At 44.9% G+C, this 27,975-nt stretch overlaps 1 protein-coding gene across 1 annotated transcript in view; it reads right to left on the bottom strand.

Moving 5' to 3' along the window:
• The window catches only part of LOC140428391 (serine incorporator 1-like), a 60,403-nt gene that overhangs the window by 29,609 nt on the left and 2,819 nt on the right, over nucleotides 1-27,975 (bottom strand). Inside the window, exons 2-5 of the mRNA XM_072514798.1 lie at nucleotides 25,188-25,349; nucleotides 2,181-2,374; nucleotides 1,320-1,399; nucleotides 924-1,061 (exon numbers count right to left, since the gene is read on the bottom strand). Coding sequence (XP_072370899.1) covers nucleotides 924-1,061; nucleotides 1,320-1,399; nucleotides 2,181-2,374; nucleotides 25,188-25,349 — 574 coding nt within the window. The remainder of the gene's footprint in view (nucleotides 1-923; nucleotides 1,062-1,319; nucleotides 1,400-2,180; nucleotides 2,375-25,187; nucleotides 25,350-27,975) is intronic.

Raw genomic sequence — 27,975 nt, 5'->3', positions numbered from 1 at the left:
TCACAACTGCCCTCACACTCCACCCCTTTTGTTTAATTACTTTTGCTGTTGGACGGCAGTTGGTAGTGTTAATTTTACTTTTCCTATTCCACCTCTTCTAGATTTGTCATGTTTCCTAACTTGTCCCATTACCAACTTAACCTTACAACATCATCCACTCTGTCATTTAATGCCTCCTGTTGTCTATTCTATTGCAGGCCCATTTTGTTCTCCCCCACCAAACACCACCATTTCTTGCCTGTGCATTGCACTTAATTCTGTTGTTTTTAACCTTTTCCAGGAATGATGAAAGATCAATCTGAAACTTTTAACTGTGTTCCGCTTTCCATAAGATGTTGCCAGAGTATTTCCAGCATTTTTAATTTCAGATTCCCAGTATCTGCAATACTTTGCTTTTGTTTCAGCATATTATTACATCATACAATCTTCTTAAAGTGCATTTGTGCTCACAGACTTTGGAAGTTAAAATTATCTTGATATTCCTGTCTAGAATTAAGATTGGAAACATTATAAATTAAATTATTCAAATAAATTGGAATGCTATGACAAGTTCAAAAAGTCTTCAAATACCCTCAAAATATCCTTATCCAAAATACTTCCAATACTCCGACACAAGAAAAATCTGCCAACTCAGATTTGCTACTAAAGTGTGAATGGCACATTACCTAAATAAACAAGGACACACTACAGGAAATTATGCATTAATCAAAAATGTTCCTGTAAACAAATCTATCAGAAATGCGAAATTAACTAAATTGCTGCAAATAGATTAAGCGGTTTCAATTCATAAATTTTACAAAAGCACATGTACTGGACTCATTGCGATTTGAAAGAAAACTTAGTTTCTAAAAGCTTGACATGAAAGCTGTTGAATATTTCCTAAAGACTGTTTCTGCAAGTACAGATTGTTATTTTTTACTCACCTGCATACCAGCATTTTGAATTTCCATCCTCCATCTTCCCTACCCACGACTCATTCCAGGAATGAGCAAAATCAACCAACAAAACCAACTGGATTAGTATGAAACAGAATGCACCAGCTGTACCAATGGCAAACAGGGCTAATGGAAAAAAAAACAGAATTTAGCAAGCTGTATGTTTAACATCTAAGAAAACATTGTTTTTTTCATCTCTCCCCTTGTTTTTATAGGGAGGGAAACAAATCGCAGTTGTTTATCCAGTTCTAAATAATCAATTATCAAAGTCCCTTCTACTATTTAAGGCAACATTCTTTTATTTATTTTAACTGTTGGTTTAATAAGAAAATTATGAACACATAACCAATATACTTCTCCTTAAAATATATCTTATTGCTCTACCTCTTGTAAAAGGTCCTTCAGGGATGTAAAAGGCTCCTACTGTAATAGCAATGATGGCAGCTATTTTGAAGAACCAGAATCTGTCAAAAGCAAAAAAATAAATAACAATGCAAACTTTCAAATAAATCAACTTTGAAAATATGTAGATAAACGAAAAGGAGAAACACAAGTCACATCTTGCAGAGTCAAAAGTCTGAGGCTTAGCTCCCAAAAGCAGGTGGGATGGAGTCAGGTGAAATGTTATGTTTAAAATTGTCAAACTCCAATGTCATGCCCCAATCCAATCCGTTCCAGCTTTAATGGATGCAAGACAAAGGATGAGCAGCCAGTTCACGCCCAGTGAGACGGTCTGGCCAATTAAAAATTTAATGAGACTAGCATCCCTTAATTTAAGCTGCTTTTGTTTTAACCACCGTGGTCAGCTTTCTCAGCCTCAGAAAACCCAGCAGCTGATGGAAGGCAAGGGACAGTTTCAGCAAGGACAGCTTCCCACCAGCCTCCGAAGCTCCATGCCCTCAGACCAAGCACCCACAACATCCACCCCTTCCCACTCCACCACAGGGTCAAAGGTCAGGAGCACCACTTACCCCACCCCTCCCCGGTCAAGAATTGGATATGCTCTCCACCCTCATCAAAGCCACCCTCTACTTAACCTGGGGGATACTTTTTTTGAACCCACATCCTTCCTCCATCCTGGCTGTTTCAGAATAATGTGTCATGTAAACAGGACAGTTTTATCAATTACAAGACTGGAACTTGGATCGGCAGAAGCAAAGCATAAAACTGTGCAACAGATTTTGCAAGCATTAACCTCGCTTTTACTACAAAATTATAAACAAGGAATATAAGAAGATTACTTACCCATTATGTATTGCAGCTCTGGGATCCCTGCTGGATTTCACATTGATTAAAAGCAGAGAGAAAAGAAAGAAGAAGACAGCCAATCCAAAGCAGATACGGTAAACTGACTTGTAGCTAACTAACACATCACAGTTCACGGACCCATGAACAGTTGGAATTTGGGAACCAAAGCCATCTTCACAGAATCCTGGAATCTATCAAAAAGAAGAATTGAATTACATCTAAATTATAAGTTAACTGAATGTCTTTCCTTCTACATGTTTCTCATTATACTAGCATGTTACGATCAGGTGAGATGGGGTAGAATGGCTTCCCTCCTTTCACACTATGTTCCTTTCACACTATATTCCATATGCTGCACCCAATGTGTAATGTTTATGTATTTACATTGTGTATTTATTCATGTATGGAGCGGTCTGCCTGGACTGTACGCAGAACAATACTTTTCACTGTACCTCGGTAGACGTTACAATAAATAAATCAAATCAAAAATCCTTGTTTGGCCATGATAGGTCTTTTAAAAAAGATTCCTTGTCAATTCAGTGAGTGTTGAGCAATTTACAGACTGTGACTGAGACACAAATAGACAGGTTTCCTTGCAGGTTTTAAAAAGAAAATAGTAACAATAATATAATTGTGGGTGGCACGGTGGCGCAGTGGTTAACACTGCTGCCTCACGGCGCAAAGGACCGGGTTTCGATCTGTTCGTGTGGAGTTTGCACATTCTCCCCATGTCTATGTGGGTCTCACCCCCACAACCCTAAGGATGTGCAGGGTAGGTAGATTGGCCATGCTAAATTGCTCCTTAATTAGAAAAAATATACTTGGGTGCTCTAAATTTAGATTAAAAAAACAATAATATAATTGTCTAAGTACACATAATGTTGACTGCAGGCCTCAATTGGGGTGAAGATTACAATCAAAAAATTTCCCTCTTCACATCTCCTCTCCCAAATTCATTCTCGCATTACATGTCCTGCCTCTTCATACCACTCACTTGCTCCTATCACTATCCCTACCCCTTCTTTGAACTATCCATTTAATCTCTATATTCTCCATTTCCATATTGTTCCAATCAAGTCACGTGGTCATTAACCTTCCCTTCACTTCCAACACTTTCCCCCAAACTGGAGGTCAGATGCCTCCACTCTTAACCAGTTCATGAGTTACTTTAAACGATAATTTCTGAGGATATCATAATACAAAGAGAATGTCATGAATGTTGTATGTATGGAATTTCAGAAAGTGTTTCCTAATGTGTCACATAAAAAACTTACAAAAAGCAGATGCTATTAAAGGGAATTCAGCCACATGGATAGAGATACGCATGCAACAAAAAGCAAATAAATATTTCCCCATTCCAAGGACATTAGTGGTTTGCTGCATAAATCTTTGCTGGGGCACCTTTATAAACCTTTTACATAAATAATTTGGACACCAGCAAAAAAGGAACAAACTTTGTTTAGACATCAAATACGTGCCAATCGGTAAAAGGAATGCAGGGTCACAGGTAGGATTGGAAGTTGCAATGAGGAAATAAGAAATGTATAAATGAAGATAAACAGGTTAGATGAGTGGGCCAAAATTTGGCAGATGGGAGTTTAACATGGATAAGTGTGAGGTTATCCATTTCAGTCGGAACAATGGAAAGGCAACTTATCTAAATAGAGAGAAACTTCAGAGTGCTTTAGTGCAGAGGGATCTGTGTGTCCTCGTGCATGAATCGCAGAAAACTAGCTGCAGGCACAGCAGGTAATAAGGAAGGCAAATGGAGCTTTGGCCTTTGTAGCTAAAGGAATAGAGTATAAAAGTAGGGAAGTGTTGCTGCAACTGTACAAGGCATTAGTAAGACCACACCTGGAATACCGTGTACAATTTTGGCTCCCTTATTTGAGGACAGGTGTAGTTGCATTAGAGTTAGTTTATAGGAGGTCCATTAGATTGATTCCAGAGATGAGGGGTCTGTTTTATGAAGACAGATTGAGCAGTTTAGGCCAAAACTCTTTCAAGTTTAGAAGAATGAGAGATCTAATTGAGGCACATAAGATGACAAAAGGTATTGACAAAGTAGATGTAGAGTGCCTGCTTCTTCTTTTGGGGCAAGAGGTCTAAAGGGGTAGCAGATTTAAAACTGAGATGAGGAGAAAATACTTTTCTCAAAGGGTCGTGAAACTGTGGAACTCACTTCATGTTAGAATTTCAAACTCAAATTCAGATTGAGCAAGAGGAAACAGAGTGCCATACTCGAGTTTTGCTGTTGGGCAGAGGTAATGATACAGGTCTGAGGAAAGAGTTGGCCCAAGTTGATTGGGCACAACAGATAAGTGAGGGTAGGACAGTTGAGGAACAATGGTGGATGTTCAGGGAGATATTAAATACCTCTCAATTAAAGTGCATTCCTGAGAGGAAGAGGAATGCTAAAAGGGAGAAAAACATTCCATGGCTAAACAAGGAAGTTAAGGAAGACCTAAAGGCCAAAACTAGGTCTTACCATACTACAAAAGATAGTGGTTAGCGGGAAAATTGAGAGAACATTAAGGTTCAGCAAAAGGGTACTAAAAATAAAATCAAAAGAGCCAAGATGAACTACGAAAGAAAACTAGCAGAAAACAAACACTGATACCAAAAGCTTCTACAAGTATATAAAGAGGGAGAGAGTAGCTAAAGTAATGTTGGCCCTTTAGAGGACAATACAGGTGTGGTAATAATGGGGAACACAGGCAGCAGAGGCACTGAACTACTATTCTGCCTCTGTCTTCACGGTAGAAGATAATACAAAATTTCCAAAAACTACAGTTCATGCGGAGAAACTTGGTGCAATAAACATCACTAAGGAGACGGCATTGAATAAACTGATGGGATTAAAGGCACACAAGTACCTGAGACCTGATGGCCTGCACCCTAGGGTATTAATGGAGGTGGCAGCAAAGATAGCGGATGCATTAGTTATGATATTTCAGAATTTCCTGGATTCTGGAAGAGTCCCGGTTGATTGGAAACATGCTAATGTGACGCCCCTATTCAAAAAGGGAGAGGCGCAAAAAGTAGGAAACTATAGACCGGTTAGCTTGACCTCTGTGGTGGGGAGGTTGCTTGAATCAATCATTTAAGGAGGAGAAGACTGAACATTTGGAAAGTCAAAACTCAATCCACCATTGTCAGCATGCTTTTATGAAGGGCAAGTTGTGCTTGACAAACTTGACTGAGTTCTTTGACAACGTAACCAGCAAGGTGGATAATGGAGAACCTGCAGATGTGGTATATCTAGAGAGAGAGAGAGAGAGAGAGAAAGAGCACTAGACTGGATTGACGATTGGTTCACTGTCAGAAAGCAGAAGGTTGGGATAAATGGGTCATTCTATGGCTCGCAAACTGTGCCGCAGAAGTTAGTCCTCGGACCTCAACAGTTTACAAACTATATAAATGATCTGCAACTGCAAGGTAGGCGGATTGGCCAGACTAAATTTCCCCCTAATTGGAAAAAAAAGAATTTGGTACACTAAATTTAGTTTTTAAATTAATAAATGATCTGCAAGCAGGGACAGAGTGCAACAAAGCAAAATTTTCAGATGATACTAAAAGAGGTGGGAAAGCAGGCAGTGAAGTGGAGATAAAAAAAATTACAGATGGATATAGATAGGCTAGGAGATTGGGCCAAATTGGCAGATGGAGTTTAACGTAGATAAGTGAGGTTATCCATTTTGGCTGAAAAAATAGAAAGGCAAGTTATTATCTAAACGGAACGCAGATTCAAAATGCATCAGAGATCACAGAAAGTCAGTATGTAGGTACAGCATGCAATTTAAAAGGCAAATGGAATGTTAGCACTTATTGCAAAAGGACTGGAGTATAAAAGTAGAGAATTGATGTTGCGATTGTATACGGTGTTGGTGAGACCACATCTGGAGTATCGTGTCCAGTTTTGGTCTCCTTATTTGAGGAAGGATGTGGTGACATTGGAGGCAATTCAGGGGAGGTACACCGGATTGATTCCCGGAATGAAAGGGTTGACATTTGAGGAGAGATAAAACAGTTTGGGTTTATACTAGCTGGAGTTTAGAAGGATGAGAGAGGATCTGATCAAGGTATATAAAATACTAAGGGATTGATAAAGTAAATGAAGACCAAACATTCCCCCTTGTGGGGCAATCTAGAACAAGACAACACGGTAAATAGGTTGAGAGGTGGTAGATTTAGATCCGAGATGAAGAGGAACTACTTCTCGGAAAGTGTGGTTAATTTGTGGCACTCACTGCCCATAGTGCGGTGGAATTGGAGTAATTAAATGGTTTCAAGAAGGAGATAGATATATTTCTGATGAAAAAGTACCGGTTAAAGCAATATGGGGAATAGGTGCAGAGGTGCATTTGAGACCAGGAAGAGACCTGCCATGATCTGATTGAATGGTGGAGCATGCTTGCAGGGCTGAGTTGCCTACTTGTGCTCCTAACTACCCCAGAGTGTGATTGATGCTGCAACAGTGAGTAAATTTGAGGAGATAGGCAGATTTTTAGTTAGTAAAGGGTAAGGATTATGGAGAATGGGCAGGAAAATGGAGTTGAGGCCGAGATGAGATTAGGTGGTCAGGTCAGGGCCTTTCATGCAACGGTGCAGATACGATGGGCTGAAGGGCCTGTTCTGCACTGTGGTATTCTGTGATTCTGTAAGGTCAGCCATGATCGTATTGAATGGTGGAGCAAGCTCAAGGGGCTGAATTGCCGAATCCTCCTCCTAGTTCTTATATAATATAATAATAATCGCTTATTGTCACAGGTAGCTACAATGAAGTTACTATGAAAAGCCACTAGTCGCCACATTCCGGCGCCTGTTCGGAGGCCGAGACGGGAATTGAACCCGCAATGCAGGCACTTTTTTACATTACCAAGCCAGCTGTTTAGCCCACTGTCCTAAACCAGCCCCTGTTTAGCAGATTCTTATGTTCATAGAATCATAGAATGTACAGTGCAGAAGAAAGCCATTCGGCCCATCAAGTCTGCACCAGCCCTTGGAAAGAGCATCCTACTTAAGCCCACGCCTTCACCCCATCCCCGTAACCCAGTAACCCCACCTAACCTTTGAGACACTAAGGGGTAATTTAGCATGGCCAATCCATCTCACCTGCACATCTTTGGACTGTAGGAGGAAACCGGAGCACCTGGAGGAAACCCAAGCAGAAATGGGTAGGGAGTGCAAACTCCACACAGTCACCCGAGGCCGGAATGGAACCCGGGTCCAAGGAGCTGTGAGGCAGCAGTGCTAACCACCGTGCCACCCATATGTTCTTATGAAAGGGCCAGAAAGAGTGTTACAGTTACGAGTGTACAGATAAGAGTGTACAGATAGGTGGCAAATGCACAACAAAAAATGCTGTAGGTACTCAGCAGGTCAAGCAACATTTGTGGAAAGAAAAACAATTAACGTTGCAAGTCAATAAAAGCGAAAGGGAAGAGGGAAGGAAGGAACAAAAGGGAAGGTCTGTGATAAGGTGAAAAGCAAGAGAGATTAAATTACAAAAGGGATGAGAGCGCAACACAAAGGTAATGGGACCATTACAAAAATCAGTACTGTAAATGGGGGTCGCAAAATCATCACCAACAACTGCTGTCCAACAAAAATAGGGGCAGAGTCTCTGATATTGGGTTTTTAAATTCAATTTTGAGTTCAGAGGCTGTAAAAAAAAAAAAACAGGCAATCTACATTTCAAGTCTCGCCAATATAGAGAAGACAGCATTGTGATTGGTGAATACAGTATTAGGAGGGGTTATTGGGTTACGGGGACAGGGTGGAAGTGAGGGCTTAAGTGGGTCGGTGCAGACTCGATGGGCCGAATGGCTTCCTTCTGCACTGTATGTTCTATGTTCTATGTTCTATACTAAATTGAAAGTCAAACAAGGAAATCACTGAGTGACACTGGCGTAAGCCGAACTGAGCATCCGTGAGGATATTATTGCTGACCGCTTGATGACCATGTCGATGGCAACTTCCATTACTTTGCGGATGATCGAGAGTAGACTGATGGGGCGGTAATTGGCCGGGTTGGATTTGTCCTGTTGCTTCTGTACAAGACTATCTCGGCAATTTTCCACATTGACGGGTAGATGCCAGTGTTGTAGCTGTACTGGAACAGCTTGGTTAGGGGCGCAGCAAGGTCTTCAGGACTATTGCTGGAATATTGTTTTTGCAGGATTCAGTGCCTTCGGCCAGTTTTTGATATCATGTGGACTGAATCGAATTGGCTGAAGACTGACAGCCGTGATGCTGAGGACCTGAGGAGGAGGCCAAGATGGACCATCCATTCGGCACTTCTGGTCAGTCTTATCTTTTGCACTGATGTGCTGGGCTCCTCCTCACTGAGGATGGGAATATTTGTGCAGTCTCCTGCTCCAATGAGTTGCTAATTGTCCACCCCCATTCATGGCTGGATGTGGTAGGACTGCAGAAAGATCTGATCCACTGGTTGTAGAATCGCTTTGCTCAATTACTTGCTGTTTGGCACACTAGTCCTGTTTTTTTTTTTGTAACTTCACCAGTTTGACACATTATTTTTAGTAGATATGCCTGGTGTTGCGCCTGGCATGCCCATATATACTCTTCATTGAAACACCTAGCTTGGTGGTAATGGTGGAGTGGAGGATATACCAGGCCATGAGGCTACATAATGTGGTGGAGTACAATTCTGCTGCTGCTGATAACCCAAAGCGCCTCACGGATGCTCAGTTTTGAGCTGCTGGATCCGTTCCAAGTATATCCCATTTAGTAGGGCGGTAGTGCCACACAGCACAATGGAGGGTATTCACAATGTGAAGACAGGACTTTGTCTGCACAAGGGCTGTGCAGTGGTCAATCCGACCAATACTGTCATGTACAGAGGCACTGCAGCGGGCAGCTTGGTGAGGATGAGATAAAGTATGTTTTTCTCTCTTGTTGGTTCCCTCATCACCTGCTGCAGTCCCAGTCCAAAAGCTAAGTCCTTTGCAGCCCAGACAGTTCGGCATGTGGTGGTACTAGCAAGCCACTCTTGCTGATGTACATTGAAGTTCCTACCCCGATTACATTCAACACCCTTGCCACTCTCAGTGCTTCCTCAAAGTGGCGTTCGACATGGAGTACTGATCAGCTGAGAGGCGAACAATACAGAGGATTACTTGCCCATGTTTGACCTGTAGCCACCTAAATTGGCCAACTCCCGATTTAAAATGGCGAACGGCAAAGGCTGAAGGGAAATTCAGCCAACACAGACAGAAACCAGCAGGTGCAGGTTTGCCGTGTATTTAACTCTGCAAAGCCCAGACAGCATCGATACCAGCGACCATCAGCATAATAATGTGGCAACCATTTACATACTAATGAGCAATCCCCGGGAACAATAGCAACATTTGGGACACACAAAACTAAGCCAGACTCCCCCGGCGCCAGCAGGAGCCAACACAAAAGAGGTTAACGAACGCCTCAAGACCGCCCATCGATCAGGGAACCGCTCCAGTATTGGAGAAATCAAACCAAGCGATTGGAACAAAGTCCAATCACCTAGAACCAGGTACAGGGTCCGCCCCGAAAGGCGGGAAGCCCCTGGGGACTATAAAGTTAAGCCCCCAAGTTCAACTCGCTCTCTTCTTCCTGCTCGGGTCACCCAGCAACGCGAACCAACCTTGACCGTGACCGGTGCAGTGACCGCCGAAAGAAGTAAGTCTCAAGTCAACACTCGCTACGAGATAGGCGCTCCTAGCTACCAATCCGTACCAACTTCGAATCCCACTGACTCAGAACCCGAACAAAAGGCCATTTGTTCCCCTGACCTGGTGGGCCAGTCCAAAGCTAAGTGTAGGCCTGTTAGTCGTAGAAGTAGCTTAGACGTAGAATTTGTGCATGAGTAGCGATTACTGTGTATAATAAATGTGTTTTGATTTGAATTTTACTAATCGGTGTATTGAGTTATTGATCATTACTTGGACTTGAACCTCATGGCGGAATCATAAAGATACCTGGCAACTCGAGAGCAAAGGTAATAAAACAGAGCAATTGAACCAACTGGAAAGTTAGCAACATTATTTGGCGACTCCGCCGGGACCCGATCTAGAAGTGGCATAACCACTCCGGCAGAACCCAGAATTTGAATTAGAGATCCAATTGGGAACAGCAAACCACAAGTTTTCAAGCAGTTCTGATCAATCCTCATAATTCGGAAGTGTGTGTATGCATGCGTAACTAACAGGGCGATAAGGTAAAACTGATAGATTTTTTTGTTACGACAAAACTGTCAGGAGTTTGTATTTCGGAAAGTAGCGCAAGCCGTACGCATATTTACAGCACCGCCTTAATACCCCTGTCCCAAATTTGAAGAGCAGCATTCGGATAGGAAAGATGGCAATGCAGGCAATGCAACGCCTCATGAACCCAGAGGAATTTGCGGTCGCAGCAAGCAGCAGCAGTAGAGTGGGACAATGTCCCATTTGGGAGGAAGAAATCAGGAAGTACCTCAAATGGAAAGGATGGCCCCTTTGGAGCAAATTCTGTGACAACGAGGAATCAGGCGCCGGGAGTATAGGACATACTTGGTGGGAGACCCTGAGCGAGATCCACAAGAAGAGCTAAGGAAAAGCTTGCAAGCCGATGGCAATCGTGTCCTGCTTGGCACAGTTGCGAGGCACAGAGGAGGTCGTTAGAACGCTCCGGAAAGAGGTAGAAGGCATACATCGAATGAGTACGGTCGATGTAAGCGAGGTAGAAAGAGAGAACTTAGAGTTAAGGAGGAAGTTGGCAGCAAAAGACGGAGAGGTGGAGGATGCCAAGTGAGCACCCCTGTCTTGTCTGGCAGCTTCCAGTCCCAGTATGAAAAGGCCTATCAGGACATGCAACGTGCAGTCCAGGTACGAGAGGAAACCGAGAAACAGGTAGAAGCATTGCAGAGGCAGTGTAGTGACCTGAAGGCAGCGTTAAGAGCATTCCATGCTGCCACCACGGAGCAAAGACAAAGCTCACTAGACCACGCAAAGTGCCGGAAGCAGATTGCAGAACTGCAATCTCGGCTTTCAGTCCAGAAAGGATTCCAGGAAACCTTTGGAGCAAAATTAGATGAGGAAGACGGCCCTGATTGGGAAGAGTTAAACGAGACAGCGCAGAGATATGTTCAGGGAACATGTGCGCAGGCAAAGCCACAAAAGAGGAAAGCACCCCAACCCACCACAGAGCAGATAGTTCAGGCTCCAATGAACCCTGTAACCACCCACCGCACAGCCACATCAGACGACACAGAATTTCTGTACACCACCCCCTTAACAGTGACCCAATTACGGGACGCGTGCGAGAAAATCACACCATTCCTCCCCAACTCAGACCCCCACCATTTCTTTGCCAGAGTAAAGCAGCAGGCAACCATGTACGGCCTGGATGAGCGAGAGCATGTAAAGCTCACAGTTTTAAGTTTAGACCCTTCAGTCGTAGCAGCCCTTCCTGACCCACAGAATGTAGGAGGAGGCACCCTTGCAGAAATGCATACCGCGATCCTGGATGCGATTGGGTATAACCGGGGTGACCCCGTAGGTGGCCTCAACAAATGCAGGCAAAAGAAAACCGAGCACCCCACAGCGTTCGCTGGACGCCTGTGGATCCACTTTGCAGCAGTCTTTGGAGACTTAGACCGCGCCCATTTGTCCCCAGACGACATGGCCAAATGGACCCGCACCCTTATCTCCCATGCTACAGAAACAGGACAGAAAGCGTGCGCAAATTATGATCCCTCAGAGGAGGCTCATAATGAAAAATGGGTAGTAAAAAGATTGTCCCGCGCCTGGGAGCAATCTGTACAAAACAAACCTGCAGTTAAAAATCCCGAAGAAAAGCAGGCCGACGCAGATATACAGGCAGTTACAACACACCAGAACCCCGCATGGGTGAATGAAGGAAAGAACAGCCCCCCACCCAAGTCACAGGAGTGTTACAACTGTGGATAGTTGGGACACTTTGCAAGAGAGTGCAATGCCCCATGAAAGCCACAGAGAGCCCAGCAGACAGGCACGCTGGAGTAAGAAGAAGCCAGAGCCCATTCATAGTATTAGCGCCCGTTCAGATCAGACGGAACTGACCGGAACGGACTGACGATGTTCGAGCTACACCAGTTGGGTCTGCGACACCCTTTGGGATAGGTCCGGACGACCGGTAGTTGCAGGGGACAGTCCATTGAATTTCCATGGGACACAGGAGGGTCCCGTACCACAATAAATACCTCCACCCTGTTTCAAAAAGACACGTGGCCCACTACAGCCACCCTCAATGGCTTTACAGGCCACTCACAGCAGGGACACATCACAGCCCCTGTACCCACTCAAATCGGCAACATCACCACCAAGCACCCCGTGGTTTTAGTCGATCTGCCCCACACAGCAGAACACATTCTGGGAATCTACTTCATGAATTCCCACAATCTTTCATTTGATCCAGTCAACCAGTGTGTCTGGAAAATGGCAAAGTCTGCAAGAGCCCCCGCAATGCTCAATTTAGGAGAATACGCGAACAAAATTAGCGCAGTAGGCGAATTTTGGTTCAACCCGACCACGCTCAGCGCGGACAAGCAGGTTAGGGCAGTTCTGCAAAAGAGCAGGGCAGCATTCGCGACCCACAAACACGACTGTGGCCGGATGACTGGCTCCGTACAAATCACCGGACCTGACCCTAGACCCCAAAAACAGTATGGATTTCCCCAAGAGGCAGAGGGAGAAATCTCAAAGGTAATAGACAGCTTATTAGAGCAGGGCGTACTTAGATCAGTAGCCTCCACTAATAATGCCCCGAATTGGCCAGTGAGAAAGCTCGATGGATCATAGCGACTGACCATCGATTACCGGGAACTCAACAAAATCACCCCCGCAGCAGCCCCCACAGTAGCAACAAGTCCCGAGACCATGCTCAAGCAGGGACTCAATTCCCGATTCTTCACGGTTTTGGATGTCAGTAATGGATTCTGGTCCATTCCATTGGCAAAGGCATGCTAGTACAAATTTGCCTTCACTTTTAAAAATCAGCAGTACACGTGGACATGCCTGCCACAAGGATTCCACAACTCCCCCTCCATTTTCCACCGACAGCTGGCAAATGGTTTAGCCAAATTCTCTCGCCCCGAATGTCTGGTCCAGTATGTAGATGACCTACTACCGCAGACAGACACCAAGGAAGAGCACATCGAGCTTCTGTCCAAACTCCTGGAACTCTTACACTCAATTGGTTGTAAAGTTAACCCCAAAAAGGCCCAGATTTTGGAAGATAAGGTGATATATTTGGGAACAATTATCACGCACGATAAACGCGAGATCGAGCATAAAAGGATTGACTCGATTGCTAAATTGCCCCTTCCCCAGAACGTTTCAGCCCTCCGGTCGTTTTTAGTACTGGTTGGCTACTGCCGAAACCACATTGACGGTTTCGCCAGCAAGGCAGTGCCCCTCTCAGACCTCCTAAAGAAAGGAGCCCCCTGGGAATGGCTTCCGCAGCATACAGATGCTGTGGACTCTTTAAAACAGGCACTCATAGCAGCCCCCGCACTACAAGTTCCAGACCAGCTTTCCCCTTACGCTATAGAGGTAGCAACCACAGACCGCACCCTTTCGGCCGTGCTCCTCCAGGAACGGCACGAACAGTTAAGGCCCGTAGCTTACGCCTCCAGAATTTTAGATGCTGTGGAGCAGGGATTTTCAGCCTGTGAGAGGCACCTGCTCGCAGTATTTTGGGCAGTTCAGTATTTTTCGTACATTACCGGACTGAACTCCATCACAATCCTCACAGAACACACCCCCACCCAACTTTTACTGGACGGACGACTCAAGGACGGCACAGTCAGTCAAATAAGAGCAGCCAGATGGACCCTTCTCTTGCAGGGACGGGACATCACTGTGAAACGGACAAAGACCCACACCTTTTTAGACGACAACCTACAGTACCCCGGAACCCCCCATGAATGTGAAATTGTCTCTCCACACCACAACACAGACCCCTTTATTGCTAAACCACCCACCCAGAAAGATAGGTAGTTCAACCCAGAGCCCCCAGCACACAGACAGGTGTGAGCCCATTAAGATTTATGTGGATGGATCTTCCACAACATTAGAAGGGAAGCGCATAACAGGTTGCGGTATTTATGTCGAGGCCGCGCAGGGACGCGCCCTAGAAGAAATAGCAATAAAACTTCCAGAACACTTAGGCACGCAGGCAGCAGAGCTTGCGGCCATCGCATATATAGTGGAATACCTAGATTCCTTCCCCAGCCCAGCAGACATATACTCGGACAGCCTCTATGTCTGCAACAGCCTTACGGAATTCCTGCCCCTGTGGAAAGCAAGAGGATTTGTTTCCGCAGACAGAAAACCCCTCCCTTCAGCCCCATTGCTCCGTCACATCTTAGAGAGAGCACAGAACAGGACTTTTGGTATAGTCAGAGTTCGAAGTCACCATCGTTCCTCCCCCCCTGGAAATGTAAAGACCGACGCACTGGCTAAAGCAGGTTCCAGGCATGGATACTTTTGGACACCCCCCGAAAGCGCACCAGTGAATGCAGTTCAGGTCTCGCAGATTAAGATCGAGGATTTAGTGCAGCCCCAGAAGCAGGACAGCAATCTCAGGGAGATTTTAAAATAAACTATCCAGCACCCTACGAGAGATTTAAAAATGCTCTGACCGCACATGACAGTGTGGTGTTAAAAGACACCCTTTATGTGGTTCCTGAACAGGACAGGAATCAACTGATTTGTTTGTTCTGTGACGGTCATGTACATCAGGGAATCGATCCCACTACAGCCCACCTCAGGCAGCTTTGTTGGTGGCCGAATTTAAACGACGATGTAAATCACTACATCGAGAATTGTCTTATCTGTGCCCAGAATAATCCGGACAGCTATGCCAAAAAGGCTGAGCTTAGTCACACCCGACCCGTTAATGGCCCCGGACTAACCTCCAGATTGATTTTATAGGACCATTGCCCCCTTGCAGGAATGGTTACAAATATGTACTCGTGGTGATAGACACGTTGACAAAATGGGTGGAAGCATTCCCATCCAGAACTAACACGGCAAAGACCACAGCCAAGATTTTGACCCACCACATCTTTACAAGATGGGGACTCCCCCGCAGCATTGAATCCAACCAAGGTTCCCATTTTACGGGACGTGTCATGAAGAACGTCCTCACGATATTTGGCATTACCCAAAAATTCCACATTGCATACCACCCACAGTCGAGTGGTATCGTGGAGCGCATGAATCGGACCCTAAAATCCACCCTCAGAAAAATGGTCCAGTAAAACAACACCACTTGGGACTCAGTCCTCCCTTTTGCGCTGATGTTTTTGCGAAATACAGTTTCCACATCCACAGGTTACAACCCACACACCGTCATGACCGGACGCCCCATGAAAGGTACAGAATTTTTATTAGGTTTAGACTTGACCAGCCCGAAGTGACGGCCCTCACACACGAGAACGCAGTCAAACGCAGTCATTAGTGGATGATGTTAAAACGGCTCAGCTAGCAGCCGCAGTGAAATTGGGCACAAGAAAGAAACAGAGCAAGGCCTGTTTCAACAAGACAGTGCATGCGACTGAGTTCTGTGTAGGACAGCAAGTCATGCTCTCCGTATACAACCCCAGCACATTCCTGTCACCAAAGTACTCGGGTCCGTACTCCATTGCGGACAAAGTAAGCCCTTCCGTCTACAAGATAAAGTATCCCAACGGAAAGACTGCGTGGTTCCATATCAACCAGCTGAAGGCATATGGGACACAGTCTAACCACGCACACCACGTCATGCTCGACGCAGCACACCACACCCCGCCCACAGCTAACGTAACCCTACCATCCCCCAACACGTCCAGCCCAGCAACGGACTCAACCTCGACTCCACCCCCGAACTATAGACTCCGCCCCGGAACACCCACAGACTGCAGCAGCAGAGACAGCGACTGCGACTCGGACGATAGCCACAGCACGCCTCCCTACTATCCCCATGCAACAGGACCCACACCCAGCGAATCGGACCGCGATTCGAGTGATCCCTTCACGATCACTTTCCTACACAAATCCCACCACCGACCTACCATGACGACCCCGATTCCGTCCCCACATAACTAGACACCATCTATTGGCACAGAGACAATTCGTACAGACTCGTCCGGAATGACGAGAGCGATCCAAAATCATACCAAGCAGCCCTATCAGCCCTGATACATTCAAGAGTTTGGCATCCGGGAGAAGATGACGACCTTGAGTCTGACTCCCAAAACGAGAACCCCTTTGCGGCCCTGTTCGCAACCGATAACGGAGGTATCCAGATGATGTTTTAAAAGGAACTGCTTGGGAGAAAACGGTGTCCTTTCTGATGGAACCTGCAGCATGTTTTATGTTGTTTGTAGTGTTTGTTAAATGTTGTATGTCAGACCGGGAAAAAAACATTTCCACGGCCCCACGACTCCACCCCTCTGGCGCCCACTGGCAGTCAGAGAAACTAGTTTGGCCAGACGCTAGTTCAGAGGAACTAGTTTGTCCACAGAGACTTGTAAATGTCCCAGACACCAGTTCATAACTGCTCTTCTGGTTCGAGAAAAGAACCAATACGGCAGCCCCCCACGATGACTACATTTCTTGGCCTTTCTTGTCGATTGCTCAGGCAGTGGAGAAACGGCTTGGGACCCACCCTGCCTGGGAACCCCCCCTCTGGTCAGCTACGCTCGGGTAGGAGACACGGCATTGGTCGCCGTCCTACCCGGGGACTCCATCCAACTCTTACCCGTCGCGGCCCATACGCAGCTCATTTTGGAATGTTTTAGTTCAAAAAGTTGTTTGGTTTCAGGTGACCCTTAGGTTGCCAACCATATGCTATTTACATCCTCAGACATTTGGATGGTAAATCGCACAGTCTGCGAGACGGCTCGCACTGGTTCATTATTTGTAAGTGCGTCTTGTCCTGAAATTCGGTTTTTGAAAAAAAAACGAGCGAGTCACACATAGTGACCAATTATAAAAGGAGTAATTGGCACTAAAGGACAGACAGGCTATCATACGAGATGTTAAATCAAGATAGTAACAGACACTATGCTTGTTTCCACAGAAGTCCAGAAGCTCCAGGACAGAAGAGAAGAGAAGTGAAAGAAGAAGAACCATGAGGACATCCTCCGCGTGGTTCATCGTTATAATGGACATTTGGTTGCGCGCGAACGCGAACCCCATGACCTCAAGCCCCCCAGCTGTTAATGATTCACTTCCCCATAGTACCCAGGGCCCAGTCGCCAGCGACACCACACCATCTTGGTGTGACAGGTTTATAACCTGGTACTCCCTGTCCTACTTGATAGAATCCCTATTGGTATTGGCGATACTCTGCTGCATCGTACAGACTATGCGTCTGAGAAAATGGAGAAGGAGAGCCTACCGCGCTGACACCCCGGTATATAGGATCAGATCCCCTATTTTCAGATACGACCAGACCCCCAACCCCCGCGATCTATAATAAAACAGCATTCGTTTGTGTTTTTGTTGTAAATAAAGAAATGTTCACGAGCAATTGTACGATCCTGAGCTTGACTGCCAAGCCAGGAAAAATGTGTATGAACTGCTATGATTTTGTTTGCATGACTGAGGAAGTTAGTGTGATGAAATGTTTAAGTGAGTGTAGTTTATTAAGGATAGTTAGAGGTTCCCATTTTCTTGCTTTGTAATGCATGTCCCTGTTTGACATAGCGCCCCTTAGAATTGTCAGTTAAAAATTTTTTTGCATAGTTATGGCCAGTGTAGAGGCCATGAAAGAAGTGCTCACCGGGTCAGGGAATGAAAACAACGCAGTTATGTGATCCTTCACGCTTCGCGTTAGGATCAGAAGGAGCGTGTGTAGTCACCTAAATTGGCCAACTCCCAATTTAAAATGGCGAACGGCAAAGGCTGAAGGGAAATTCAGCCAACACAGACAGAAACCAGCAGGTGCAGGTTTGCTGTGTATTTAACTCTGCAAAGCCCAGACAGCATCGATACCAGCGACCATCAGCATAATAATGAAGCAGCCATCTACATACTAATGAGCAATCTCCAGGAACAATAGCAACATTTGGGACACACAAAAGCCAGACTCCCGGTGCCAGCAGGAGCCAACACAAAAGAGGTTAACGGACACCTCAAGACCGCCCATCGATCAGGGAACCGCTCCAGTATTGGAGAAATCGAACCAAGCGATTGGAACAAAGTCCAATCACCTAGAACCAGGTACAGGGTCCGCCCCAAAAGGCGGGAAGCCCCTGGAGACTATAAAGTTAAGCCCCCAAGTTCAACTCGCTCTCTTCTTCCTGCCCGGGTCACCCAGCAACGCGAACCAACCTTGACCGGTGCAGTGACCACCAAAAGAAGTAAGTCTCAAGTCAACGCTCGCTACGAGATACGCGCCCCTAGCTACCAATCCGTACCAACTTCGAATCCCACAGACTCAGAATCTGAACGAAAGGCCATTTGTTCCCCTGACCTGGTGGGCCAGTCCGAAGCTAAGTATAGGCCTGTTAGTCATAGAAGTAGCTTAGACGTAGAATTTGTGCTTGAGTAGCGATTACTGTGTATAATAAATGTGCTTTGATTTGAATGTTACTAATCGGTGTATTGAGTTATTGATCATTACTTGGACTTGAACCTCGTGGCAGTATCATAAAGATACCTGGCGACTCGAGAGCAAAGGTAATAAAACAGAGCAATTGAACCAACCGGAAAGTTAGCAACAGACCTGGTCCAGGAGACTTCATTGGGTGTTCTGCCGGTGGCACAGGACATACACGGGAATGGTGATGGTGGTGTCTGAGATAGTATCTGTAAGGTGTGATTCCATGAGTATGACGTCAGACTGGTGTGACTGGTCGGTGAGACAGCTCTCCCAATTTTAACACAAGCCTCCAGATGTTAGTGAAGAGGACTGGGTTTGCCATTCTCATTTCCGGTGCCTTGCTCGCTGACAGGTGGTCCATCTGGTTTCATTCCTTTTTGTTCCATTTGTAGCAGTTGAATACAACGGAGTAATTTGCTAGGCCACTTTAGAGGCCATTTAAGAATCAGACACATTGCTGTGGATTTGGAGTCACATGTATACCAGGCCAGGTAAGGACGGCAGGCTTCCTTCACTAAAGGACATTACTGAACAAGATGGGTTTTTCCAACAATCGCCAATGGCCTCATGACCATTAGACTTTTAATTCCAGATATTTTATTAAGTTTTTAAGTCCCACCCATCTGCCTTGGTTGGATTCAAACTTTGGTCCCAAGAGCAATACCCTGGATTTCTGTGCATTTCCTGTGCTTGAGTGGGAAAAGCAGTTATTGAGGAGTGGAATGGAGTGTTAAAGAAGGAACAGGTCCTTTAAAATGCTGAAAACACGGCAGAAGAGGAAGATATATCTGCTAGTGGCAACACACTGCAGTTAGTAGGAAGATGACCAGTTGAATATGGAAGCTCGTTTGGTGGAAGGTGAAGACAAGAGAAACTCTATTGTGGCTTTAGTAAGGGAGAGAAAAGCGGTGGTAGCAGTGGGGGAAATGGATCAGACAGTATCTTTTCTCATTTTTTTTTTTTAAAAAGGAGCAATTTAACGTGGCAAATCCAGCTACCCTGCACATATTTGGGTTGTGGGGGCGAGACCCATGCAGGCACACGGGCAACGTGCAAACTCCACATGGACAGTGACCCGGGGCCGGGATCGGCCTCGGGTCCTCGGCGCCATGAAGCAGCAGTGCGAACCACTGTGCCATGTCACCCCAAGGAGCAGGCACAGTTGAGGGAAATCCTCAGACAAGGAAAAAGGAAGACACATCAGAAACATTAGTACAGAAGGTGGCATCATCATAATAAATGTAAGGAAGAAATTGGGAGATGGCAAATACAGTTCGAGAGAAATATGAACCATATTTCAAGAAAGCAAGTACACCTAAAACGAAGTTCTAGGAGCAGGATTCTCCAATCCCGCGGCAGAGTGTCCACGCCGCGTTTTACGACGGCGTGAATGGGCCGCTCCCACGCCTAATTCTGGCCCCTACAGGGGGCCAGCACGGCGCTGGAGCGGTTCATGCCGCTCCAGCTGCAGATCCTGGAGCGAATTGGGATCCGCGGCATGCGCAGTTGCGCCGGCGCCAACGAGGACATGCGCAGTGGCGCCGGCAGCAACCTGCGCATGCGCAGTGGCCTCCTTCAACGCGCTGGCCCCAACGCAACATGGCGCAGGGCTACAAGGGCCGGCGCGTAGGAAAGGAGGCCCCCAGCCACAGAGGCTGGCCCGCCGATCGGTGGGTCCCGATCGCGGGCCAGGCCACATGGGAGGCTCCCCCCTGGGGTCGGACACCCCCTCCCCACCCACAGGCCGCCACCCGACCCTTACACGCCGAGGTACCGCCGTCCCAGAGCATGTTAGAACGCGTCGGCGGGACTCGGCTCTTTTGAAACGGCCACTCGGCCCATCCAGGCCGGAGAATCGGCGGGCCGGCCACGTAGAGCAGCCCTCCGCAATTCTCCCCACTGCAGAAAATCACGTACCGGCGTCGGGGCGTGTGGCCCGTTTGCGGGGATTCTCCGGCGCGGGGTGGGAGAATCTCGCCCAGGATTTATGCTTGCACCCATCCCTCAAACCCTTGAACCACCTGTCTTTGCAATTACCATCCCATCTCTAGCCCCATCTTTTTTCTTCAAAGTTCTTGAATGCATGTCACTTCCCAAATGTGCCTAATTTGCACACAACTCCATGTTTGAACCTCTCCAACCTGGATTCCAACCCTGTCACAACACTGAGCACACTAAAGTCACTAGTGATTTCTCCAAGAATGTAGTGAACCATCCCTCATTATTTTGAGAGCTTCCTCCAGCCTGGAACACAGTTGCCTAAACCTTCATCCTCCTATGTCTCTCTCCTATTGCTCAGCTGAGAGGAAGTACCCTTGCCTATTTCCATTTTTACCTATCCAATTATACCCAAGGAATATCCTCCGGTGACTTCTTTCCAACCCCAACATTGTTACCTTTGGAGTCCTCCAAGGACTTTTCCTTTGCTCTGGCCTCATTCTCATCCATATGCTGCCCCTCAGCAATATCAAAATTACTTCTGATTCAACGTGTAATCTGATGACACTCAGCTCTGTCTCACCGCCACCAATCTGAACCCCTCCACTGCCTGAGCTGTCAGGGTACTTGTCTGGCATGCAGCCTTGGACGAGCCGAAATTTTGTCCAAGTAAATTCTGGGAAGACTGAAGCAACTGACTTTTCTCCCCGCCACATACCCTGTTCCCCAACTATCGACACCATTCCCCTTTCGGCACATTCTCAGTCTCAACCAGACTGAGCATCCAATTAACATCCTCTCCATCACTCGATCACAAAGCCGTCGACTTGTACTTCAGTAACATTACCTGAATGTTACTGAACCTCAAGTTTCTCTGCTGCCGAAACCCCATTCTGAAGGAACTGTTCCTTCCGCAATATTCCATTCACTGACTCACATTGGCTACCGGCCCACAGCTCTATTTTAAAATTCTTATTCTAGTATTCAAATTCCTCCATGGCCTTGCCCCTTTTGGCCAACTCCCCAGTGCTATAATCTGAGAACTCTGAATTCTCCAATTCTGATCTCAGAGGCTTCCCCACTTCCTCCACCCCAATATTGGCAGTGCGCCTTTAGCTGTCTCGGCCTCAAATCTAGGATTCCCTACAATTTTCTGCTTCTCCATCTCTCTCTCCTTTATGTTGCCCCTTAAAATCTACCTCTGATCAAGCTTTTGGTCACTTGTCCTCAATTCACCTTTGTTTGCTTCAGTTTGAGTCTTTAGCTGATTATGCTCCTGTGAACTGAATTGGGACATCTCACTACATTAAAGACGCTATATAAGTACAAGTTAATGTGGTTGAGCTATATAGGTGGCACTGTAGATGGAAAATGTCAAAAAAAGGGCAAATAAGATTCTGGGTTTTCTACTTAGAGGTTCTAATTTAAAAGCAAAGAAATGAATTTGTACAGCATATTGGTTCAGACAGAGGAGTAACGTGAGGGGTCCTGAAGAGCCAATTTTACGAAGGGTTTTAGAGCCATGGAAAAGGAACAGCCAAGATTCACAGAAAGGTATGAGGAAAGACTAAAATGGATTTGCCATCTTCAACTGAAACAGAGAAAACATCGCGATCAAAGAGGTTATAAAAAGTTTTGGTGAGAATGATTTCATTGATTGCCAAATTGACAGCAAGAGGGCATGAATAAAGATCATTACTAGAAGAATAAAAAAGTTAAAATTTAATTTCCAGAGGATTAGTAGAAACTAGAAATCTAGCAGTGATAAGGGACAATACATTTAAACGTCTTCCATGCTGTAAAGATATACACACAAGCTCTAAGCAGTTAGTTTTCAATGCAACATGTGCAAATGGATAAGAACCTGGCTGAAAGCAAGGAACAGCAAATACCTGAATACCTGGGAATTAATATTGTATTGGGATGGTTTGCATGGGGAGTGGAGGTGGTAGAAATGACAACTACCAACAAGCGTACATCAGGATTCAGTGTTGGGACCTAACTCTTCCTCAGGTACTTCCAGGATTGGACTCAAACTCAACCAAAAATGATCAATGCGGATGACTCAACAGGAGTAGACTGGGCCCTATATCGAGAAGTAGAGAAAATCTGTAAATGGGCAGAACAGTAACACATACAATCTGAGAGAGAAGTGTACGGTACTGGAGGGAAAAAAATTGACGTACATACTCTATGAATGGTTAATAATTGCTGAAAGCATGACTGAAAGATGTCTTTGAAAACGTTTTGAAGGAAAGTAACAAAGTAGGAATCTTACAAAAGTATATAAATGCAAAACTGTGTTTGAAAAGTTAACCAGGACGTTACCTCCAAATAAACTCAAAAGTAAGTCATGGGGACATAGGCTCAAACTTGAAATGCAAATATAAGGCACACATCAGGAAGTATTTCTTCATATAAAACCTTCAGTCATTCTGGTGCGTATTTAATGGCATTTACGAAGCATTGGTCACTTCGTTGGTCTATTTATCGACTACAGCTCAGCCTTCAACACCATCATTCCTACGAAACTCATCTCCAAACTCCGTGGCCTTGGCTCCTCCCTCTGCAACTGGATCCTGAACTTTCTAACCCACAGGCCACAATCAGTAAAGATAAACAACAACACCTCCTCCACAATCATCCTCAACACCGGTGCCCCACAAGGCTGTGTCCTCAGCCCCCTACTATACTCCTTATACACCTATGACTGTGTGGCCAAATTCCCCACCAACTCGATTTTCAAATTTGCTGATGACGCCACCGCAGTGGGTCGGATTTCAAACAATGACGAAACAGAGTACAGGAATGAGATTGAGAATCTGGTGAACTGGTGCAACGACAATAATCTCTCCCCCAATGTCAACAAAACGAAGAAGATTGTCATCGACTTCAGGAAGCGTAGTGGAGGACATGCCCCTGTCTTCATCAATGGGAACGAAGTAGAAAGGGCCGAGAGCTTCAAGTTCTTAGGTGTACAGATCACCAACAGCCTGTCCTGGTCCCCCCATGCCGACACTATAGTTAAGAAAGCCCACCAACGACTCTACTTTCTCAGAGGACTAAGGAAATTTCTCAGAGGACTAAGGCATGTCAGCTATGACCCTCACCAACTTCTACAGATGCACCATAGAAAGCATTCTTTCTGGTTGTATCACAGCTTGGTATGGAGCCTGCTCTGCACAAGACAGCAGGAAACTACAACAGGTTGTGAATGTAGCCCAGTCCATCATGCAAACCAGCCTCCCATCCATTTACTCTATCTATAATTCCTGCTGCCTCAGAAAGGTAGCCTGCATAATTAAGGACCCCACGCAACGGACATACTCTCTTCCACCTTCTTCCATCAGGAAAAAGATACCAACGTTTGAGGTCATGTACCAACCGACTCAAGAACAGCTTCTTCCCTGCTGCCATCAGACTTTTGAATGGACCTACCTGGTATTAAGTTAATCTTTTCTCTACACCTTGCTATAACTGTAACATTATATTCTGCAGTCTCTCCTTCCTTCCCTATGTACGGTATGCATTGTTTGTACAGCATGCAAGAAACAATACTTTTCACTGTATACTAATACATGTGACAATAATAAATCAATTCAATTCAATTCAATTTATATTTTTCAGATGGATAAACTAAGTTGGACCAAATTACCTTCCCATATTATAATCTTTGTCAAGTGAGTTATGAAAGGACTGTCACGTTTGATACAGGTGCTTACTGTCAACTCAATGTTACACACCTCAGAAACTTGGTAATGTGCATTTCTGGACAGTTTGCAGTAAATACATTTTTGGAATTAGAAGAAATCTAAACTATAAGCAGCAAATTCATTGGTGTCAACATTTCCTCCTGGCTTCCACCATTCCCATCTTTGGTGATCTTCTCAAAAGGGAGTTCCAACTTATTGTCCAACTACTGCCTGTTCATGGAATGTTAGATATTGTGTTTTAGACCTGCCCTCAGAAAATATTATGAATTATTCATAACATTATTAATCTACAGCAAACTTTCAAAGTTATATCGTTGCACAGTTTTATCACAAATGAGATTAAGTAAACATAGTCATACAGAACTTGAGTATGGTTGAAACAAGGGACATGCTGTCAAAGCTCAACAGGGACAGATTTACAAGACCAATAGTAAAGGGAACAACAGTGTGAGAAGAGAGCGCTGATTGAAAAGCATCAACAGCATGTCTCTTTTTTCAATCAATACTAACCAGTGAACGAATGCCATGGATCTTTAAACTTAAATATGGGTCCATGTGACAATTGACAAAAATAACGATTCATATATTTTTGTACCCGATCTAACAGCTTATGTGAATGCAACTCATTTAGAGATAAACAAAAACATTCAAAAATGAAAAATTAATGTTTGCCATAAAAACAGGTTGCAGTGCTAATCCCTTCCAAGTTCATTGTACTTAGGAATAATAGAATAAAACATACCTTTTTCAACTGTGTTTCCATTCCAGGTGCCAGCATAATACAAGCCACAAGAGTGCCCACAAGTAGAATGAATGCATAGATTAATCTGGTCACTGTGGAATTCTTGCTGTTGGGGCAGCAGGTGCACAGCAAACAAGGAGCAGTGCTGCACAGACATGGCACCTGAGACAATATTACAAACAAATATTAGAAACGACTAACTCCCTAAAGCAAATCAAGTTGAAACATAAATTCAGAAACTGTGTGTTAGCATCACAGATGAAATAACTAGGGGTGTGGCGATCTAATTTGTACATCCAGATCCTATCACAGCATATTGAAGCTTCAAAGAATTTATTCCCACATTGTTCCTTATAATTGTTATGGGGCAGGTTTTAGAGAACCCCAAAGTGTATCATGGAGTTCACCTGACCCACAACTTTTACTAGATTGTGGTATGGGGAGCAGACGGCCCACTCTACAGGTGTGGTACAGCAGAAATGGAAAAGTATTTTTTAAAACAAAACAATGTTTATTCTATGAACTCAAGTTAACCTTTTTGAAACATAGTGAACATCTTAGCAACCATCAATTCAAATATCACCCCCAAAGAATACAACACTAAGTAATTCTTAATAACTTCCCAAACATCCAGAAACACCTTTTAACAGAAGCACATTAGGTTTACATTCACTACTGAGAACATTTATAATTCTGAATTCACCAAATGATCAAGAGATAGTCTTTTCATGGCAGAGAGATCAACAGTACACCCGCTCTGTCTGGCTTCAGCTCCAACCCTGAAAATGAAACTAAAACACACCCTGCAGCAAACAGCCTAAAACAAAAGTAAAAAGCTGACAGACAGCCCAGCTCCACCCACACTCTGACATCACTGATAAACATCCATTTCTTAAAGGTACATTTCTTAAACACCCATTTCTTCAAGGTACTCTCACATGACATAATGATTATGGTCCAAGCATTTCTGAAGAATTGAAGTGGTGCGTTTATGGTATACATACAAAATCATAAGAAATGCGAGGTGTAGGCCATTTGGCCCAACAAGCCTGCTCCACCATTAAGATGATACGTTATCTGTTTGGATCCTAACTCCACTTTCCTGCGCCCTCTGGTGCCCCATTCCCAACCCTTGATTTCTCTACTCTGCATCAAAATCAGTCTAGCTCATCCTTGAATATATTCAATCAGCCAGCCTCCATTGTTCCCTGTAAAAGAGTATCCCAAAGACAAGTGATTCTCCGAGAGAAGAAATTCCTCTTTTTAAAAAAAACTGTACTCCTAGTTCTCGATTCCCCCAGGAGAGAACATATTCCCTGTCTGCCCTGTCAATCCCTCTCAGAATCTTATTTGTTGCAATAAGATCACCTTTCATTCTTCTAAACTCCAATGAGTATAGGCCCAATTTGCTCAACCTTTCTTCATTAGACAGGCCTTTCCTTCCAGGAATCAGCCTAGCGAACCTTCTCTGAACTGATGAAAATATTTCCCTTCATAAGACTTAAATTGTACTGTGTGGTCTGACCAATGTCCTGCACAGTTGTAACAAGGCTTCCCTACTCTGAAACACTATCCCTTTTGCTATAAAGGTCAACATTGCACATGCCTGCCTAATTGCTCGCTGTACCTACATGCTAACCTTGTGACTCATGTACAAGGACACCCAGGTTCCTCTGTACTGCAGCATTCTTCAGTCTCTCGCCACTCAAATGACACTCTGCTTTTCTATTCTTTCTACCAAAGTGGACAACCTCACATTTTCCCACATCATACTCCAGCTGCCAGATTTTTGCCCATTTATTTCATCTATCTATATCCTTTTGCAGGCTCTTTGTATCCTCCTCTCAATTTGATTTCCTACACATTTTTGTAGTATCAGCAAATTTGACAATACAGTTGTCCCCTTCATCCAAGTCTTAATATATTGTCAATAATTGAGGCCCGAGAACAGAACCCTGTGACACTCCATTTGTTAGTTTGACAACCTGAAAATTAACTTTTCATCCGGTTTCCTGTTAGTTAGCTAATTTTCCAGCCCTTATGCACTGCATATACTGGCACCCCTTTATCCACCCTGCTTCTTACATCCTCAAAGAAATCTAATAAGTTTGTCAAACATTATTTCTCTTTCAGAAAATCAATTTGAGTTCTATCTAATAGTAGAATGATTTTTTAATGTCCTGCGGCAAGCTCCTTAATAATAGATTCTAGGTTTTTGCCAATAACAGGCGTTAGGCCAACTGGTCTATACTTTCCTGCATCCTGTCCTCTGCTTTTGTTGAATAGAAGACATTATTATAATGACATGAAACTTTCAGAAAATTATGGCGTAAGGTCAAGCCTTTACTTATGCCAAAACTTCCTGGTACCTTTTATACTGAGAAACTCCCCAAAATAGAGAGAATTTTTCATGATATTGCCACTCCTTAAAAAATTAATGGTGATGTCCAATTTGCTGTATAGATCGAGTATTCTTTACTCCAAATCCGAAAACATCCAAAACATGGAATGTCTCTGACCAGAGTCAACATGAATCTCGCCGGCTGCACCCGACCTTTAGCGTGGGATGTCTCTGACCCTAGTCAGCATGAATCTCGCCGACTGCCCCCGACCTTTAGTGCGGGACATCTCTGACAAGTCGAACCTCATCGACTGTACCCAACATATAGCATGGGGTCTCTGAACCTGAGCCAACATGAACCTCACCGACCTTTAGCACAGGAAGTCTCTGAACAAGAGCCAATATGGACATCACCGACCTTTACTGCAGGATGTCTCTGGCCCAAGA

The sequence above is a fragment of the Scyliorhinus torazame genome, chromosome 8, assembly GCF_047496885.1.
Source record: "Scyliorhinus torazame isolate Kashiwa2021f chromosome 8, sScyTor2.1, whole genome shotgun sequence".
Classification (NCBI taxonomy): Eukaryota; Metazoa; Chordata; class Chondrichthyes; order Carcharhiniformes; family Scyliorhinidae; genus Scyliorhinus; species Scyliorhinus torazame.
The sequence above is the reverse complement of the archived record's forward strand: the minus strand, read 5'-3'. Positions and strand labels throughout refer to the sequence as shown.